Source organism: Lepidochelys kempii, chromosome 11 (genome assembly GCF_965140265.1).
Source record: "Lepidochelys kempii isolate rLepKem1 chromosome 11, rLepKem1.hap2, whole genome shotgun sequence".
NCBI lineage: Eukaryota > Metazoa > Chordata > Testudines > Cheloniidae > Lepidochelys > Lepidochelys kempii.
Genome location: NC_133266.1, coordinates 2,972,120 through 2,992,674, shown reverse-complemented (window position 1 = coordinate 2,992,674; position 20,555 = coordinate 2,972,120). Strand labels below are relative to the sequence as shown.

Sequence of the window (20,555 nt, the reverse complement as noted above, 5' to 3'; positions counted from 1 at the left end):
TTTTATTCTACGAATAACAGGGCCCTTCACACACCAGGAGACTGCGGCGCTGCTAAAGCAGGTGGCAGGTCCTTCTCAAGTGCTCCAAGAACTGCTCCACCATGGCTAATCGGCTTCCCCCCGATGCTCGTTAACGCGAGCCAGATCCACTGACTCCTGGCCTTCGCCTCAACACCTAATCACACTCCAGCGCTCCTGGCCCCCTCAACCATGGAGCGCTGAGATCTATCCAGCTCAGCAAGGAGACATTGCTGCGTGCTCTGCCATCCAAACTAAAGGGGTCTCGGGACCTTTCCGCAGTAGAAACCTGATGCAAAAACCTACAGTCACCACTCATGCAGAGGGGCCACGGTCACCCACTGAATGAAGTTCAGCCTCATTCAGAGTTTCTCCAGGATAGGGTGAAATCCCAGGAAGCCAGAGCCTCAGTTTATGTAAATTGGTGTAACTCCACCTCTGCAGACACAGCAGTATAGGGAGGCCATATTTCCCAAAAGGAAAACGGGACACCAGTGCGGGGCTGGCCCAAGGCCCCCCTGTGGGGCTGGACCCAGCCACTCACCCGAGGCCCCCCCAGTGCGGGGCTGGTCCCAGCTGCTCGCCTGAAGCGTGCCTCCCAACTGTCACTCAAACACTGCTGGCCCCCTTGCTCGAGGCTGTGGCTGGTCGCTGATCTCTAGAAACCTTCCTCCCCCATCCCCTCCAGCCCAGCCCCCAGTGCCCAGCACGGAGCTGGCATCTCCGCTTGCCCCCAACCCGGTCCTCTGCACTGCACCCCACCTTTTTGAGAAAAGGGGCATTTGTCCCGTTTGCTCTTGCCAAACAAGAACAAACAGGACAAATGCCCTCTCTGGCCCGGTTCAGGGCTTAAAAAAGGGACTGTCCTGGCCAAAACGGGATGAATGGTCACCCTATAACAATCCCATCACTGTTTCATTTTCCGCTTCGCCCCGAGTTACTGCCCTGTCCATGGATGGCTGACCTTACACCCATCCTAGCTGTTTAGCAAGCAGCCGGCTTCCTCGGCTGGTTCCAAGCCTGGGTTGCTAATCCCTCTGCACTGGTGCCCTACCCGGTTAGAGCAATTCCAGAGCAAGGTTACGTTTCAGGTCTGAACCAGTTGACGGCATCGTTCCCTTTATCAGAGCGAAACAGACCCGGTGGTAGCAGTACATGTAATCAAATAACTTTGTGTTGAGAGCTCAGAAGATTCACGAGTCTTCAGCCCAACAGAGCAAAAGGCCAGACGCCATTCCAACATGCACATCCTCCATTGCAACACCCACCCCAAAATCCATCCAGTCTCCCTCCCCTCCACCTACCCACCTGCCCACTACTGCCCGTCTCCTCTCTGAGCTGCGCTGCTCACACAAGGGGCCAGACGCAATCCCCACTGGATCTTTCCACTGGTTCCAGAGGGAGCTGGACGGATCCCAGTGCAGATGGGCGAGAAAGCGTTTGCTCTGAATCCGACATCGAGCAGGCTACTGCCCCAGCCAGAGACTGAAGTCAAACAAGCAGCCTGGGGCAGCTTCTTTAACCTCTCCAACCGGGCAGGGAGGACCCGGAAGTTCTGCTTTAAAAGCGGGCCCAGTGGCATAGCCCCTCTGCGAGACATGCAGCCCTGAGCGTGTGCCCTCCGGACGGCGGATCGCCATCCGCCTGGAGGCTTTGCCCCGACAACGACCCGCTGAGAGAGGGACCAGCCAGTGCACACACATGGCTGCATGGGGCCATGTGGATATTGGGGGGGGGGGGGTCAGTGTTGGCCTGGAGGGATTTCAGTGACTCCTTCCAGATCCAGCATAAAAGATCAAAGCTGGACCCACTGCAGCGCTTTTACATACATTGCCACCTCCGAATAAACCCACCCCGATTTGGACTGTTAACCCTTTGTGTGCCGCCCCCTCCCCATGCACACACAGCGACTGGGCAAGCAAGTCTCCCTTTGCCAGTGACCTCCTGCGTGTCCTTAGCTGCTCTGGGGGTGCCCTCTGAGAATGGACCGAATCTAAGGCCCCTGGCATCACTCTCAAGCCAGTCAAACACCCAGGCAGGGAAAGAGAGCCTGAAACCAAATGAAAAAACAAGGAGCGCTGTGGCTGGGAGGAGAGCTCTACCCAGAATCCAGTCCCGCGAGGCACCACGGTACAGAGGGGGATTTCCCAATGACTGTCCCAAAGGGTGTGTGTGTCAGCTAATGGCATCAGTCTGGGATTTTCCAGTGACTGGGGTTCGGGCGGGGAGGCTCTGCCATGGTGGGGATCATCCCGTCCTGGCCCACTGCACTAGACTCTGAGCAGGTCCCCCACCCCCTAACAGGGCGTGCTACCAAACCCTGCCACACCACATCGAAGCAACCGTGGGGAGCCATCCGGCATGCAGAAGAGCAGGGGGGAGCGGAGCGAAAGGGGAAGGAGGAACGGAACAAACCAGCGAAGGAGAAGGATCTTTGTCGGTGCAGAGGAAGATGGGGGGCTTTCGTGCTCTGCCGGATGCCCTGGAGTTTGGCGTTGTACTCTGGCAGGGGAGGTGGAGGGGGGGAAGGGGCGCAGGAGTAGGAGGAGGTCAGCCAGGGAGGAGACACAGTCCACCATGGAGAGAGACAGACAGGACAAACACCACAACGGAGACAGGAAAAAAAAAGAACACGAGAAAAGATTAGTTGGGATCCTGAGTTGAATGGTGGCCTAGCCCAGAGACGCTGAGAGCAGAGGGGGCAGCACGGGACTGCACACACTGGGGGTCCCCACTGCCCTGGAACAGGGACATGTCTCTTGCACCCCAGAAAGAAAGAAAAGGGGTCAGGAAGGCTTGGTGAATGGAGCAGCCGCAGTGTCTGGGCATCAGTTGAATTTTGTTCTCCAGGGAAACAGTGAAGAATTAAATGGACTGATGCCTCCTTTCAATCCACGCAGACCATCCTTGTGCCTGGACAGCAACCACTCGGGAGTCCCCAGCCCAGAGGTGGCTGCATGCACGAGGGTGGGAACAGACCCCACAGGTATGACTGGAGGGACCTTGGACTTGGGAGCACTAAGCCTGGGGCGTGTTACGTTATCTGACCAATTATCTGTTATGTTGCCATTCCAAGCGACACCCCCCACCAACCCCGGGGAGGGAACCCAGCTTCCCAAGGAAGCTCCCCGCTCCATTCTCCTGTGCCAGTCACACGCAAACCTCACACACTTTGGCCGAGCTCAGCGAGAAAGTCACAAGGCCCACGGGCGTTACTGGAAGGATGGAGGGGTGGGGCAGGGAACAGTCAGTGTCTGTGTACACCCAATGGGCAGAGGGCTGCGATTGCTCCCCGCGGGACAACCGGGGAATGGACTGAAGGGCTGGAGAACCCGCGGGAGGGCCTGGCTCTGACCCAGAGTCCAGCCCTCCAGGACAGAGGTCAGAAAGCCAATTGGCCTGAGCATACAGCAGGTGTAAAATGCTACCTGCCCCCCGGTGCTGGCAAGTGGAGAATTGGAGCATTTTACACTCCTCATGCAAATGACCACACAGGGAAGTGGAGAATCCGACCCAGCGCGTCAGCCGGTTTGGGTGCAAGGGATGGGCAGGGATGGCGTCCCTAGCCTCCGTTTGCCTGAAGCTGGGAATGGTGACAGGGGATGGATCACTCAATGATTACCCGTTCTGCTCATTCCCGCTGGGGCACCTAGCCCTGACGGCTGGCAGCGGGCAGGACACTGGGCTAGAGGGACCTTTGGTCTGACCCAGCCTGGCCGTTCTGATGTTAGAGGATCAGCCCGTCGGTAATGAACAAACTCCTATTGAGGGGTCTACAGTGCAGCCCAGCTGGCTCATGCAGCTGCTGCCGGTGCCTTTCTGGGTCCACTGTCGGTCCCCAGGCTCTGGGGCTGGCAGGCAGCAGGGTCTCTCTGGGTGGGGGCTGCTGACATCCATCCCCGCTCCTGTGTAACCCTCCTTGTGGCACCCCCAGCCCCAGCCAGCCCTAGGAAATTGGAATTGTCCTGCTTGCAAGTCCCAGGGAGGAGGATGTTGTGTGAAATTCCCCACATACTTGCCTTGGGACAAACAGGCAACTTATAGCAGCGAGGGCCATAAATAACCCCCTCCCCCTGCCAGCAGCCGTCACCTCCTATCTTCTCTCCCGCAGCCTCCCCAGCTCCCGTGTCCAGGCTGCGCCCTGACTCACGCCACGTGCTGCTGGCTCTGCTCTCGGGACACCTTGTTCTCCCCTGATGTAAACAGGCCGCGCTGCCCTCTGTGCTGTGCTGTTCTTCCCCGCGACGGGCCACGAGCCTCCAATGGCGACATACGGCCCTGCTCCAGGGACAGCTCCCAGCGTGAGCCCACCCCCCGCCTCGCCCTGGTCCCTCACCTCCTCGGAGAACCGCATCCTACCACCAAGCGGCATCTGGCCTGGGCGGCACTTGGATCCAAGGGGAATCCGGGCTGACGCAGGCAGCTGTGTGGGTGACTCAACGGGGGTTTTGTTGAAGCCCAGGTCTTAGCCCTGATGTCCTGGCCCAAAGCGGCCCATAAATTACCCTGCAGTTTCAACTCCCAGAAACGGTTTACAGCCTCCTTTCCTGCCCTAACCTAGGACACATTGTGGCTGGGCGCTGTTAAGCAGCTACCACACTCCACTCCAGAGGTGGCTGCATTTCAGGGCTGGGCGAAGTGATTTGCGTACGCGATCCGTTTAGTAGCCAGGGAAAGGCTCTGGGATGTAAGGTGCTGCAGAAATGAGCACAGACACCATGGTTGGTTTGGGTTTTTTAAAAATCTCCAGTTTTCACTCCGTGATTTCCCTATAGCTTGGGGTGGGATGGAGGGGGCTGGGGGGGGGGAGAGAGGCGTATTCTCAGGGCATTAAAGGGACAGTCACTGTGTCCTTGAGCTGGGTGTTAGGATATAGATATTCAGGCCTGTCTGCAAAGGCCTGTACTCTAAGAATGTAGGTCTATTCTTACCACTTGGCTAGTTCTAGAGGTATAAAAGAAAGAATCAAAATCACTGTCTGCCGGTGTAAGGGCCTTCTCTCACTGCAACAGTCTGAGGCCCTGTGCTTAGGCTAAGGCCTTTGGCTACGCAGCAGAGGCAGCCCTAAGCTGGGAAGTGACCGGTCACCTCCTCCCATTCCCAACTAGTCACATTGAAAGAAGGTGCGATTGGGCTGCTAGGATACAATCCTGTCCTGATAATGCCCATCACCTCCAGAGAAAGGGAAGTGCCTAGAAAATGTAAAAGGAAACTTAGTTTGATAGCATCCTGTCTGGCAAGAACTCACTTATCAATAGCTGGGATGTGAAATCCTCACTTCTGTATTGTTTTGTCATGATAGTTGTACTCCTTTTCTTTTTGCGAATACAGACTAACACGGCTGTTACTCTGAAACCTGTCACTTTGCTATTGTTTGTCTGTATAATCTCTGTCTGGTTCTGTGATTGTTTCTGTCTGCTGTATAATTAATTTTGCTGGGTGTAAACTAATTAAGGTGGTGGGATATAATTGGTTAAATAATCATGTTACGGTAAGTTAGGATTGGTTAGTTAAATTTCAGGAAAATGATTGGTTAAGGTATAGCTAAGCAGAACTCAAATTTTACTATATAGTCTGCAGTCAATCAGGAAGTGTGTGTGTGGGGGGGGGGGATTGGAATCATGTTTGGCTAAGGGCAGGAATGGGAACAGGGACACAGGTGTAAGGCTCTGTGGGGTCAGAGCTGGGAAGGGGGACACTAAGGAAGGAAACTGGAATCATGCTTGCTGGAAGTTCACCCCAATAAACATCGAATTGTTTGCACCTTTGGACTTGGGGGATTGTTGCTCTCTGTTCATGCAAGAAGGACCAGGGAAGTAAGTGGGTGAAGGAATAAGCCCCCTAACACTGCGGTAAACCAAGCCCATTGCTCAGGGCGTGAGGCTAACATGACAGCTGCAGCGGCCCCTTTCCCCACAATCCAGCAGCCAGCTTTCCCCGCAATCCACACCGGCACCAGCCTGCCAGGACCTGGCTCCCTCCTCTCTCCCTCCTTCTGCGGAGCAGTGACTCAGCCTGGGGGGGGGGTGTAGGAGGGGTGGGGGTGTTTTGCAACTGAGCTGTGTTCCCTCCCTCTAATACCGTTGTGTTTCGAGGCCAAGGTGCTGGCTGGACTAAACCCTGCTCTGCCAAGCCCTGGAACTGGAGGCTGGATCGCAGCCCTGGCATTCCCACGGAAGGGCAATTACGGAGAGGAAGGCAGGGCGGCCACTGACAGAGCCAGGCACTGTGCATGCCCAGAAGCCACAGATTTATTCCCCAGGCCCGACGGGCCAAGAGGGACTTGGCTTCCTGCTTCCCAGGCTCAGGCTGGGGCCTGAGCTCTGAAGTTAGGCCAGGGGCGAACGGAGTCCCAAAGAGATGAGGCCAGTTCGCTATTCCGTCCACGCACCCTGTGCATGGTAAAAATGCCTCACTGGAATAGTCCCACTAGTCAATGACCATATCCAGGGTGAACGCCTGTTACTACCAAGGAAGGCATCAATTCCCTACAGCGCACCTAACTGTGCCATACTATCCCATGGGGAAGTTACCTCCTGACCCCAACTGGGGGCCATATGCCCTGAAGCATCAGGATCAATGACAGACCTGGTTCTAAATATGCCCCCCAGTTATGCCATTTGTTTCCCCAGTGCAGATCCAAGCTCTGAGGCTGAATGGATAGTTTGACAACAGATCCAGGGGGTCATGTCTATGGGAAGACCTTCAGAGGGGTGTGACAATTTCCATTCTCCTGCCTGTTCAGAACAGAGCCAGCGTGCTCAAAACATGGGAGACCAAGGGTCAATCTCCTGCTCCGCTACAGACTCTCTATGTGGCCTTAGGCAAGTCACTTGGCCTCTCTGTGTCTCTGTTCCCCATCTGTACACCTGGTGTGACGGCACTGCCCTGCTGTAAAGGGGGGTTGGGAGGATGATTACCCTGAAGACTGCAGGGTACTCAGAGTCTGTGATAATGGGAGCCACGTAAGTACAGCACCTAATACAAGCGGGAAGGTCCCACAGTGAGCATGACTGCTTTGGGCGCTAGGGGCTATCGCTGGGTATCTAAAGTGGAGTCCAGTCTGGCCATTCCAACTGATGTCTCCCAAGGAGGATAGCTACGGCTTGGCCTCCCACATGGGAGCCATGAACCCCACAAGCAAAACCTGGCCCCTGAACCCCTTTGAAAATCCATCACCGGGGGCAGTAGGGCCAACTCGCTGTTTTCTGCTTTTATAAGGTGCTGGCCTCTCCGCTTTTGTCCTGCCTCCTTCCTGCTCCCAGGCCGGACTGATCAGTCTGCTCCCAGCAGCTCCTCGCACAGGAAGCCGGCGCAATTTCCCTTTGGCTGCAGAGAGAGGAGCAGCAGAGGGAGCAGGAGGACAGCTGGAAGAGATCATCATCCGCAGCCACGACACACCTCTGCAGGCCGCTACGGTCCTAGAGCCAGCCCCAGCCCCCACCGCTCGACAGCCGCCAGCAAACGGGGCAGCAGGGCAGTTTGGAGCCGCCCCCAGACATGCCAGCGCTGATCCAGCCAGAGCTCTCAGGAAGGCGAAGCCAGACTGGCCATCTCATCAGAGCAGGCCAAAGGCTGTCGGGCCCTCTTTCCCGCACAGCTAGGCGCACGGAGTAACTAACGCAGCCACAGAGAAGCCCTGAGCTCAGCCGTGCTGCTCACGCGGTCCCCCGCCTCACCAGTTGGGCACTGCCCAGGGGCAGGGCAGTGGTCGAGCCTGGACAGCGAGGCCGTGCGGCAGACACCTCCCCTCCAGTCATGACCCCGTTTGCATGGAGAGGGGACTCTGGGAACAGGCTGAGGGACGTTTAACTCTTCCCTGAGCTCCCTCCTGTCCTGCGCATCTGCGTTTCGTCTCACCCTTCCCACAACTTCCATCCCTTTTTCCCTCTGCACCCCGTGCATGCTTCCCGGGTCCAACCCCGTTCCCAGGGACAGGCCCCGATTCTCCTCTCCTGGGCACCGCTCGTTGAGGAGGGGGTCTGGCTGAGCTCCCCGGGCTGCCTCTTCCCAAGAGCAAGGATAGAGAGGGTTCCCCTGGTATGTTAGGGGCCCAGAGAGCCTAGTTTCCAAGGGGGCCTGGAGCCAGGCTGGGGCATGGGGCACGGGCGCCTCCATCCCAGTGGGCCTCCCACGCAGCCAGAGCCTCGTTGGTGCGTTCATGGCTCCATTCTGCGTGTGGACGCAGCCGCAAGAGCCGGGCACGCAGGCCCCCACCCGCTCGCTGCATAACCCGCCCTCACCCAATAGTCGAGGACCAGTGCAGCCTGGCCCTGGGGTGACGGCCAGCCAGAGGTGGCACTGCAAATCAAAGCCTCTTACCTGCTACTCTGTGTGCCACCAGCCCTTCCAGGTTCAAGGGCTCTTCTTCCGAGGGTCTAGCAGGCTCTTGGTAATGCTCCGCTCCCTTCAGGGGCATCTGAACTTGGGCTGTCGCTGTGGGAGAGGGGGGCGACAGGATCAGGGGCTGCTGAGGCCGAACAGGGCTGTAAGCTGTTGCCAGAGGGATGGAAGAGGTTGGGGGGCTTCCCGGGGCGCGGCTGTAGCTCTTTGTCTGCGGCTCAGGAGGCTGCTGGTTCTGATAGCCGTAGGGTGAGTAGGACACCCCAAAATCCTGCGCCTTGGACTCTGGCTCTCCAGCGCCCCGGCCCACCTGGGCCGGCGGTCCTGGCAGATAGGCTTTGGACAGCGGTTCAGAAGCTGGTGGGGGCTGGGTGACAGCGGTGCCCATGGCATTGTGGGACACGCTCTCCGGCATGGCACCAAAGGCGTTGCTGGGTCTCGGCTGGGTCACCTGAGGGGCCGCCTGGCTCGGAAGGCCCAACGCTGGCTGGGCAGACAGAGAGGAGACCACCGGGCCAGGCTGCTCCTCTCTGGAGGCCACGGGGACGCTCTGGGACTTGTGCATCGTTGAGACAGACGGGTCCAGGTCCAGCATGAGCATGTTCAGTGCTTCTATCGACTGCTCGATCTCCTTCGGGGAGGCCACCCGGGGGAACTCAGGGATGCTGTGGCTCGGAGGGGGGGCCGCCGGCAAGGGGCTGGGCTGGGGGCTCGAACTGGAGACACTAGGGCTTTGGCTTTCCAGGCCGCCGTCTTGCTGACGGGAGGGCGGCCTGCTCCCACCGCTGCTGCCACCGCCTAGCTGCTGCCAGGCGTTGAGCCCCCTCTGCACGGCTTCCCGGCTGCTGGTGCTCCGAGCTGGCGCCGGGGGGAGCTGGAGGCCCGGCTCGGCGGCTGGGTAGGACTGAGAATGGTACATGTCGCTGGAGTCAAAGCCGTACAGGTAGGGCTGCGTGGTGGCCGGCGGCCGGGGCTGCAGCCAGCCGGGCTCAGGGAAGCCGGCTGGCTGCTGCCGGTAGTCGGACAGGTTCTCCTGAGCAGACACCGAGGGCCGGATCTGGCTCAGCAGGGGCTGGGGGTGTCGCCCCATCATGCTCCGCAGCGTGTTCTGGTTGTTGTAGGGGTACCCCCCGTTGATCAGCGGCTCCGAGTCATACAGCCCCTCCTTGTGCAGCTTGTCCACGCCGTCGAAGCTGGACGGGCCGTTGGGCAGGCAGGAGAGGCTCTCCATCCGGGGCACCTCCTGGTAGCCAACCTCGCTGGCGTTGGTGATGCCGTCGCAGGAGGAGAGGGTGCCCAGGCTGCCGACACTCTGCCCGTCCTGGTTGGGCAGGTCGTCGTCCAGGATGTCCGTCTCCCGCTCGGCCACCAGGGCGGGGGCGCTCCCGTTGACGTGCACCTGGGCCGGCACCACGTGGCGCCCCGGGAGGGCAGAGCTGCCGGCCGGCGCCGCCCCGGGGTGGCGGTTGCGCATGGGGGCTTCGCTCTCCAAGCCGAAGCCGCTCAAGAGGCGCTCGAGCTCCCGCTTCTCCTCGGGGGTCAGTGCCGGGGGGCCGCCGGCAGGCGCCGCCTGCTCGTCGGTCTTGTCGGTAGCGGTGGAGTTGCCCGAGTCGCTGCTGACAGACAGCGTGTGCTCAAGGTGGTTGGGCGCCGCAGAGAGGGGGGCGCGGCTGGCGTTGACGGCGCCGGTGCTACCGTGGAGCGAGTCTTTCTTCTTCACCTTGGCGTAGAGGCTCCCGTCCAGCGGCCCCTGAGTGTGCCCAAGCTCTGCATGGGGAGAAGGGAACAAAGCAGATCAACAATTCGCTCGGGGCGGGAGAGCGAGCTAATGGCTCCCATTAAGCACCGATGGCTTCGAAGTTTGAACGCTGAGATAAGGGCCCTGTCAGCCAGCTGCCGAGCACTCAGCCTCCCCGTGAAATACGCACCACATTCCCACCACTCTCCTGCGGACGCTTGCTCTGCCGGAGACGCCGGCGGTGTGTCCTCTGCGGCTAACGTGGCCCCAGAGGAGACGGCGTCTACTGAGATGTTACTGGAAACCTGCTTTCACTGCGCTGAAAGCACAGGATGCTTTGCAGGCTGGATCGATAGAGCATTGATGTGAGCTCTCCCGCAAGGTTCAAACTGGAAAGGGGGCTGCGTGAGGCGTATGGCCCTGCGAGACTGGAAAGCAGCCCCAGACCCCCTGACCGCCTGCCCATTGCAGGCCACAGAACCTCACCCACCCACTCCTGCAATAGACCCCTAAGCTCTGGCTGAGTTAGTGAAGTCTCAAAGACTTCAAGTTACAGAGAATCCACGGATTAAACCTGCAAGTGACCTGTGCCCCATGCTGCAGAGGAAGGCAAAAACCCCACGGTCTCTGCCAATCTGACCAGGGGGAAAATTCCTTCCCAACCCCAAATCTGGCGATCAGTCAGACCCTGAGCTTGTGGGAAAGACCCAGCAGCCAGACCCCTGGGACAGAATTCTCTGTAGTGACTCAGGGCCCTCCCCATCCGGTGTCCCATCCCCGGCTGTTGGGGATATTTGCTGGTAGCAGTAGAAGGTCGGCCACCTGCCATTGTAGGCAGTGTCATCATCCCAGCCCCTCCGTACACTTATCACGCTCAGTCTTGAAGCCAGCCCCCACTGCTCCCCTGGAAAGGCTGTTCCAGAACTTCTCACACAAACAAGGTGGATGGATGGATCTTAGATTCCAGGCCAGAAAGGATTATTGTGATCATCCAGTCTGACCGGACAGGCCAGAGAACTCCCCTAAAATAATCCGCTCTAGCTCAAAAGGAGGCATTTTTTAAAAAAATCCAACCTTGATTTTAAAATAGCCAGTGATGGCAAATCCACCAGATCCCGTGGTAAATTGTACCAATGGTTAATTACTCTCGCTGGTAACATTTATGCCTTATTTCCAGTCTGGATTTGTCTAGCTTCAATTTCCAGCCATTGGGTATTTGTCTGTGAGGTCAGGGGTTCTCGGTGTTTTTCTTTCTGAGGCCCCCCAACATGCTATAGAAATTCCAGGGCCCAGCACGGGGGCCTGTGGGCTTCAGCCACTGGAGGACAAGGGGCTTGGGTTTTAGACATGCAGGGCTGGGGGCTCAGGGCTCTGAGCTTCAGCCACATGGATAGGGGGACTCGAGGCTCTAGCCACCAGATTGGGGTGGGGCACAAGGCTTCAGCCCTGCGGGGATGGGGGCTTCTTCCCCATTGGGCTGAGGGCTCAGGACTTCTGCCCCATGGGGGAGGGAGTGGGGTTCAGGGCCCCAGGCTTCAACCACTGGGGTAGGGGTGGGGGGGGCTTGCTGCTTCAGCACCAGGGATCCAGGATCCTGGCTTTAGCCATACAGGGCAGGGGGACTTGGGGATTTAGCCCTGTGAGGCAGGGGGACTCAGGGCTTCTGCCTGCCCCATGGGGCACTAGGGGTTAGGGCTCCCAGCTTTAGGCTCCCGGCTTTAGCCCCGCATGGCATCCGGGCTCCTGGCTTCATCCCCATGGGGCTCTGGGGTTCACTGGACATGCACCAGCTTGAAGATGATTCTCCTTTAACGGTTACATTTTAAAACTGTTAGCCAGTTTTAAATCCATTTAATGGATCTATCCCTTCCTCCTTCCCTTGCTCCCCCCCAGAGAATCAGAGCCTCTCCTGGGGCCAGCCCACACAGCAGCATTTTAGACCGATACAATTGTGACCCCGGACACCGCTCTTGTGACGACGTGACCACGTTTCCGCCACGACAGCCTCACAAGCCAAATGGGGTCCCGCTGCGGGACGAGACCCGGGCTACCCGCCTGCAGGAAGCAGCCTGCTCCGTTCTGAACCTTGCGCTCCATGACCGAGCCCCGGCAGGTCGACGCCGTAAATCAGACGCCATCGCCTCGCCATAGAGCTATGCCGAGTCAGCTGTTCAGTTTGGGAGACTCCGCCATGCTCCGTTTGTACCGACTGACCTCATGCCCAAGCGAAGCAACCAGCCGCTTCGGACCCCACCCTCTTGCGGGCCCTACAACCCTAGTTCTGCAGATCCCATCCCGGCCTGATCCCGGCATGGGAGCAACCTCACAGCCTGCTCCCTCATGCTGGCACGTTGGGGCTCTGCAAAGTGCAGGGGCAGCTGTCGTCCTCCAGGTGACTTTCAGGTTTTTCCAAACTGGTCCTCCAGCCTTAATTTTAAACTGCTCTCTGCTCCAGGGCTGCCCGGGGCTCCAATGCCCTGGGCGAATGCAGGGAATTGGGGAAGATGGGCTGCTTCAAATGGGCCCAGGTACCGGAAGAATGTCGTCCCGTATCAAAGGCGCTGCCTTGGCACTGAGTGTGGCATGGAATACCAGAGCAAGCTGTCCATTTCCCCACTCCGCCCTCTCCCCCCGTTGGAGTCTCTCCATTTCTTTTTCCAGATCCCCAGTGAGGTTTCCTGGAAGGCCATGGAGGCAACATTAAACGCTTTCTTTTTAGAGGAAAAAGTGACTCTTCCTTGGCCGCGAGCCAGAGGCCAGACTGAGAGCCGGAAGACGGCCTCATGCGACAGTGTGAAATCAGAACACTCTGATCTGCAGGCAAACACATCGCACAGGGACACCCCGCCGCGAGCGACCGTGCCACAAAGTGTGTGCACACACAAAATCACAGCAATACCCCTGCCAGGAGCGCACATCGAGCCACGCAAACACCCAGCAACATGCACACGACAGGTGTGTGCCCATGCACACGCTGTGTATGCAGACTCACACACGGCAACTCCCCCGCATTGCGTGTGCACCCATGTGCCCACACAGCAACCCTCTGGGCAACTATTTCTTGATTAAGGACGGCAAAAAGTCCTCTCTGTACCGCGCATATGCCACCACCAGAGTGGGACATACAAACCTAGGGAAACCGAGTTCGAGATGGGGGGTTTTGATCCAAAGCGAGCACGGTGAAGTCTCTTTTCCGATTTCCGCGGGCTTTGGATCAGGCCACAAATTCTTACCATAACAACACTCATTCTACACGGTAGCATTCACTTTCAGCCCTCAGCCCTTCGCTAGGTTTTTGTGCAGATGTAGCCAGGTTACGTTCAGTCGAAAGCAAGTTCAGCCCACTGAACGGGTCCTGGGACATCAGGGGTTAAATCTCCTTCTGTCCCAGCAGTCTGAGACCGTGGGCTGGGAAGGATGATTAAGATTTTCCGAGGGAGAGATGCCCAGCCCCGCCATGGCTTCCAATGGCTCTGTACAGCCCTGTCAAACCGGCCGGTCCCCAGCCTTACTCTAGCAACTGCTAGGCGAACTGTCAAACGAAGGGAATTGGGCACCCAGAGCCCCGGAGAGCGCCCAGCCTTCTCCTGCCTATTGACACACCTCTGCCCCGCTTTGTGGGGAGGATGCTGATCCAACCTTCCTCCACGACACGGCTCTGCGGGGAAGCCAGGGTTTGACTCAGCGGAGCTCTCTTCCCGGAGGGGAGAACCTGAGCAATGCCTCCTTCCAGACCAGCTCCCTGGAGCTCTCCCGGGCTCACCCCACCAGCCAGGTCCACAATTCTCTAGGCTCTTTGCTGCCACTCAGGATGGGCTGAGTTCCTCGCGCCGAAGCACAAGCATGACAGAAACAACAGACAGCGACTCTAGGGGTGCCCTGGGAGGCTGGGCACAAGCCCCGGAGAGGCAGGAATAACGTGCCTGCAGGTTATGTCCACATCAAATAAATAAAGCACGTGGGCCAGGGGAAATAGAGGGAAGAGGCTTGAATTAGCACCCTGATTCAGAACCCGCCCTGCTGCTGGGAGAAGCATCTCAAAAGCATCTGCAGAATGGCCTTCTGGCAGGGGATGGGGGGGATTTTTAAAGCTCAAGGCAAGGCCAGCACAGTCCCAAAGTGGCCTGTGGACCAGATTCTCCTTGAGAGGGATGTAGGCAACGAGCCAGCAGGGAGGCCAAGCTGTGGGGACAAACAGCCCAGCTAGCTCAAAGCGGGAGCTTGATAAGTTTACACATGGGATGATACGCCAGGACTGGGCTCTGTGACCCATGGGTACAGTGGCCAATTTTGGTTGGATGCATTCCTGGGGATTTCATCACATGACATAATCTTTAATTAAAGAGTCGTCTTTAATTCCTGGAGACTCCAAGCAAATCCTGGAGGGTTGGCAACCCTACCCACGAGGCCCTTGCCAGGCTGATGGCCTAAGTCCCCAGCCCTCTTCCAAGTGTTGCTGTCTGATGGGAGATCCTAGGGGACGTCTACATTGCAATACAAGAGCCGAGGCACCGCTGTGACTAGCCCTGTCATCTCACTCAGACGATGGGGCTACAAATTGCAGGGTAGATGTTCGAGCACCACCCAGCCCAAACTGACCGGGGGAATTCAGGAGATAGAGGCCTCCCAGCCCAAGGAGCTCGCCCCCAGCCTGCGGTCTCCATGGAGTTGCACCAAGCTCTGCTACTGGCTAAGCTGGGCTGGCTCAGAGCGATTGGAGCCAAATTATTTCCTGCTCTGATTTAGCCCTTTCCACCATGGTTCGGAAACCCCGACCGCTCGGTCCCAGCAGACGCCCACGAGGCAGGTAAAAACAACCAGCTGCAGGCGGGTTAAGTGACTCACCCATGCCATACGAGGAGTCGGTGTCAGAACTGGGACTATAACTCAGGGCTCTTGACTCTTGCACCTGTGTTTTAACCGCTAGACAACACTGTACAAGAGCAACTTGCTCACAGACGGATGGAGATGAGAGACAGAAAAACCCTCCTGAATCCACTTATGCACCCTCATGCAGCAGATACAGCCCAAACTCATGGCTTTCAGATCGCTTTGGAGGACACAGAACTAGCATCCTAGCTCTCTGGGCCTGAATCCGGACCATCCTTTTGGGTCCGACAGGGCAGGGAGCAGGGTTCAAAATGACAAAACGCTTCTACTGCCATGAAACAAAGCATTACGATTCTCTCTGCTGTGATGGAGAGGGAGGGGCAGATTCGCCACTTTCACAGCAAAACTGGCAGAATCCCAGCAAGCGGGCACCTGCTCCCATGGTCAGTTGTCAGACACGAGTGCAAAGCCAAACTAGGGACAGTCAGTCCGACTCTCTGTCCAATGAGAAAGCCCCACCTCATCTGTCTCTTATGTTCCCCTAGACCATCTGGGATGGTAGCAGCATCCTCACCGTGGCGTGCAGAGCACCCACCATTAGCTTATTGACTCAGCGGCTTTTATTTTTCAAAGGTATCTGACACTACAAGAGTGGTTTTTGTTCGATCCACCTGTGTTGATTCAGGCAGGGAGGATGGAAAAGGATCCAAAAAAACCCTCCAGGCTTTGCTAGAGGAATTCCCCAGTCTGTTCTACCCCTCGCCCACCACCGTCCTCTCTGATCCCACGGACCCAGGCACACTGATAGAAACAGCACGACTCTCCAATTCTCTGACGGCTTTACCCTGCTCCCTGGCCTTCATCCCCCTGCCTGTCCCTTCCCCTTTGCGCAGAGAGAAATCGAACAGCAAACAGACTGTAGGAAAGGAGAGAGTGGCTGATCTAGCGGCTGATTCAGATCAATCCAACTTTCTCCAAACACTTGTGGCCACATTCAAATCTGCTTCTCAAACAGCCAGCCAGGTACTTGATGATGGTGCAAAGCAGGTTTGACACAGCAGAGCATAAACCGCTGCCCAAGAGGAAGGGAAACAAGCGAATCGGCCTCTACGCCGCCGGCAGATCGCAGGGGGAGGGGAAAGACAGCACAGGAGAGAAGCAGAGTCAGAATCACCTGGGGATGTGGCTACTTGATTTGGTCGATGCTCGGGTGAGCTGAGTCCCCCATCCCAAGATTCCTCCCCGCAGTGTGACCAACTCTGCCCGTTGGGCTCTGAGCCCCAGCGTAAATCAGTACAGCTCCACTGACTCCAGGGCTGAATTACACCCACTTGGAATCCGGCCCCGGGTCGTTTCCAAACGTGTGGCCCCGAAGTGACAGCTAGGCTGGCTGGCAGGTGGGGACCACGCGACCCTGCGACGGGACGGGGAAGCACGGGAATCAGGCTGGGTTCCCAACAGGAGCTCCAGGCATTCACTCAGCCCCTGCCCTTCAATCCCGACAGGGTTTCCGTTTCATCGTCTGCTCAGCTATGAGGCTCAGCAGTGCCAAGGAGCCGTCCCTGCCCTCAGTGGGGAAGTGCTGAGATCTGCCTGGCTCTAGGGTGTTGTTAAACAGCAGATTACAGTCACCCATCTGGCAAACCAAATCTGGTCAGATTCCCGAGGAAGCAAAGCCCAGCCAGAGTCAGAACTTACCAGCTGGATGGAAGGAAAACACCCAGCAGAAGAGGAGGAACTGGGTTAATTTCCTTCCCTCGCTGTTCACTCCCTTTTCCTTCAGTGCCGGAGCTTTCTAAGAGTTCCTGAGAGACGACAGCCCCAGCTCTGCCTGTCTCCTGCCCTGCCTCTCTGCCTGTCAGGGACTGGAGCGGGGTGTTTCCTGGCTCGTGGGATAAAACGCCGTCTGTAATTTCAGCCAGTTGGATCCCAAGGATTTATCATCCTGCAGCTATGTGATTTTAGCATGACATCACAGAGGCTGCGAGTCCAGCAGCTTAGCACTGGGCGGCTGCACCGCACAGCCGCTAGACAGAGCGCTCGCCCAGAGCCGGGCGGAGAGAGGGAAGGAGGTGGAGAAAGGGAGGAGAGGTGAATGGGCAGAGAGTGTGGCGGGGCAGGGGATGAAGAGAGGCAGACAACGGAAAGTCAGAAACCAGAGACAGACAGCCCAAAAGAGGAGGTGATTTTTCCATTCCCTCTGGGCCCCAGCTTTTTGCGAATGGGACCACACAAGGGACGTCCGTGCTCTTCCAGCTGTGGAACAATCACATGGGAAGGAGCGGGGTTAAACAGAGCCTGGGGCTAACAGAGTGACACCGGGACAAATTCACCGATTGAACCCCACTGAAGGCAATGGAAGGGTGAGAACTTAGCCCCCATCGAGAAGGAAGCAGAGATACATAGACAGACAGACAGAGGGGGTGTATGGGGATAGATAGATAGATAGATAGATAGATAGATAGATAGATAGATAGATAGATAGATAGATAGAGCAGGTGTATGGGGATAGACAGAATCATAGAACTGGAAGGGACCTCGAGAGGTCATCTAGTCCAGTTGCCTACACTCAAGGCAGGACTAAGTATTATCTAGACCATCCCTGACAGGTGTTAGATAGATAGATAGATAGATAGATAGATAGATAGATAGATAGATAGATAGATAGATAGATAGATAGATAGTGTGTATAGGAACTGATGGATGGATAGAGGGATGGATAGAGGGGGTGTATGGGGATTGATGGACTGATAGAGGGGGTGTATGGGGATTGATGGGTGGATAGAGGGATGGATAGAGGGGGTATATGGGGATTGATGGGTGGATAGCAGGATGGATAGAGGGGGTGTATGGGGATTGATGGAGGGATAGAGGGATGGATAGAGGGGGTGTATAGGGATTGATGGATGGATAGATAGATAGAAAGAAAGAAGGGGTGTATTGGGATTCTGCTGTACCCCACTCCAGACATTTTCACCAGAGAAAGCCAAAGCTGAACCCCACCCACTGCTTTCCACTCGTGACCAATCTCACCCATGTTCTGAGCTTCAGCCCCATTCAGGCATCTCCCAAAGTTGGGATGCTTCTCCAAAGCAGATTTCCTGTGGCACTCAGCTCCTTTAGTCTAGAAAGCAGGCTGCAAACCTTGCACAGAGCAAAGGTGATTTTTGGTGACGTTTCCAGAGGAGAGGATGCTTGCCATTCATCACCAACCTTTATTTTTTGGACTATTATGATACTTGGCTGAGGAACACCAACCGCTTACAACAAAGACAGGTTTCAGAGTAACAGCCGTGTTAGTCTATTCGCAGAAAGAAAAGGAGGACTTGTGGCACCTTAGAGACTAACCAATTTATTTGAGCATGAGCTTTCGTGAGCTACAGCTTCTGATGAAGTGAGCTGTAGCTCACGAAAGCTCATGCTCAAATAAATTGGTTAGTCTCTAAGGTGCCACAAGTCCTCCTTTTCTTACAACAAAGAGTCTCTCCTGGGGACTGAAATCTACTGGCCAGTTATAGTAGGCAGGTGACTACCGTACAGCTTTCAGCTTACTTCTTGGGTTTGGCTGGCCCAAAAAAACTGCAAGAAGAGGTGTTTCCAGAAATCATCTGTATTTCCATCTACTATTCTCAACAAAACCAGGAAGCTCAGAACAGAACAAGAGTAGGTTCTGGTCTGGTTAAGGAGTCTTGAACAAAGCCCTAGTGTGGGGCGTTTTTATTCAAACCGGGACAGGCATCGCAGCTTAAATAGCATCAGGACAGGGCAGTCTCAGGGCCTTGAAAATCCTTCCCCAACCTTCTGGAGGTTTGAAATACAAAGGCATTCTCACACGCCATGCAAGGGCACGCAGTTCGGCCTCCTGTGATTTTAGCAGCCAGGTTTAGCGCTGGAAGATCTTCTAGTGCACACGTTCCAAACACAACTCCAGCCAGACAGGCTCTTACGCGCGCTCGCTCTCTTATTCAGACAGGTTTAAGTTTCAAGGAAACTTCGACAGTGAAAATAAAGAATAACTTTCACTAGGTATTAACCATTTTTTCCTACTTTTCCTAGACAAAAGAGGCTGCACAAGACATCCTACCCATCGAGAGAGCCCAGCTGGCACCGTGCCCTCTGATGGCAGAACACAGATGGGGAATACTCCAGAGAGGTGTCCAGCACCCAGGACTCTAGGTTTTGGACGCCCCATGCCACTCCAAATCAGGGTGAAGATTCAGCGTTTGAATTATGAAAAATACCCCAAAGCGGGGATGATTCTAACACTTGCTCTCCACCTTGGTATCCCAACATGCTTGGCAAACATTCCTGCCGCGAGGCTCACAGCAACCCGTGGGAATAGGTGAGAATGACAGTCCCCATTTAACAGATGGGGAAACTGAGGCCCCAGGAAGTCAAGTGTCTTGAAGAAGTTTGCTCTTCTGCCGCCTGGTCCCATGCGGTAGCCACTAGACAATGCTGCCCCCTCAAAGCTCTGATCTATCTGAATCTTCTGGGAAGCTCATGAAAACAGGCTCTGTCCCAGTTGTTTAGCATTTCCCTTTTTGGAGCCGGGGCGTGGATGTGAAACAGACAAGCAGGATGAGCTGGGTTAGTTTGGAAGACAGGGAACATTTCGGGGGTTGAGTTTCTGCCAAAGGTTCAGGTCGGCTCTTATTGTTGGTGAGCCGGTTCAGGAGCCAGTGGGGTGGCAGTGACTCCAGAAGGGCATCTGGCCACCTTCTCCATCATCATAAGGGGTATGTCTACCTGCCAATCGGAGCTGTGCCTGCAGCAAGCATGGAGAGACCCGAGCTGGCTCTGCTTGCGCTCGAGAGAGGAAGACCTGGCAGCACGGGCTGGCTGCTCAGGGACACAGAACAGGGTCCCAGGCAGGTTTGTATGGCCCAGGTTACAGATGCTTCCTGGCTCTTGTTAGTGGAGCCAGCAGACTCGCACCCTCGGGCACATCTCCACCCGCTGCATGCCCACCACCGACGGCAGCGTGGACGGACTCGGTATGTCCAATGTCCCTCGCGACTGCGCCGGTCCTGCTAACGAGAACCCCCTGAGTACCAGCCAGTCCTGCACCCCTCTGCCTTAACATCACGGAACGGGCACAGAGCCCAAGCCAGCGGAGGGGAAAACCAGAGTTCTTCCACCTTAGGCCATGTCTACACTCGCGAGCTTACAACTCATGTAGCCGCTCAGTGCCGACAGGAGAGAGCTCTCCCAGGCTTTGGCTGTACCGTGGGCTCTTGGGTGCCACGCCGCAGCTGAGAAGGGGGGCAGGACCTGCACTCCCCCAGACCACCGCCACCCTGGTTAATACATGCTGCCGGCTGCCCCTGGGCAGGCTGTGATCGGCTCCTGTTGGCGCAGTGCTGCGTGACAGACTGAGTCCTGCTCCCACGCTGCCTCCTGGACCCAGCCCACCTCTCAGGGTGCCTGTCCCAGGTCTCATCACCGGGCACCTGCCCCAGGCCCTTCGCACTGCAGCCACCATCCCCGTCTTCTCCTCCCCAGCCACCTCCTGCCCTGCTGCTCCCACCGGGTAACTCGTCCCTGTGAGCACAGGCCAGAGGAGAGGCTGTGGCTCACTCCGCTCTGCAGGCAAGTGGAAGGGATGGGTTTTGGAATGGGGTGG

At 56.7% G+C, this 20,555-nt stretch overlaps 1 protein-coding gene across 25 annotated transcripts in view; it reads right to left on the bottom strand.

The window, feature by feature from the left end:
* Window positions 1–20,555, bottom strand: part of TNS1 (tensin 1) — a 274,551-nt gene that overhangs the window by 58,433 nt on the left and 195,563 nt on the right. For 23 of the 25 annotated variants that reach the window (XM_073304965.1, XM_073304974.1, XM_073304973.1 and 20 more), the window contains 2 exons: window positions 8,341–10,128; window positions 2,434–2,520 (listed from right to left, as the gene is read on the bottom strand). In XM_073304965.1, the coding sequence (XP_073161066.1) occupies window positions 2,434–2,520; window positions 8,341–10,128 (1,875 nt within the window). The remainder of the gene's footprint in view (window positions 1–2,433; window positions 2,521–8,340; window positions 10,129–20,555) is intronic. The other 2 variants (XM_073304972.1, XM_073304990.1) reach the window with 1 other exon arrangement.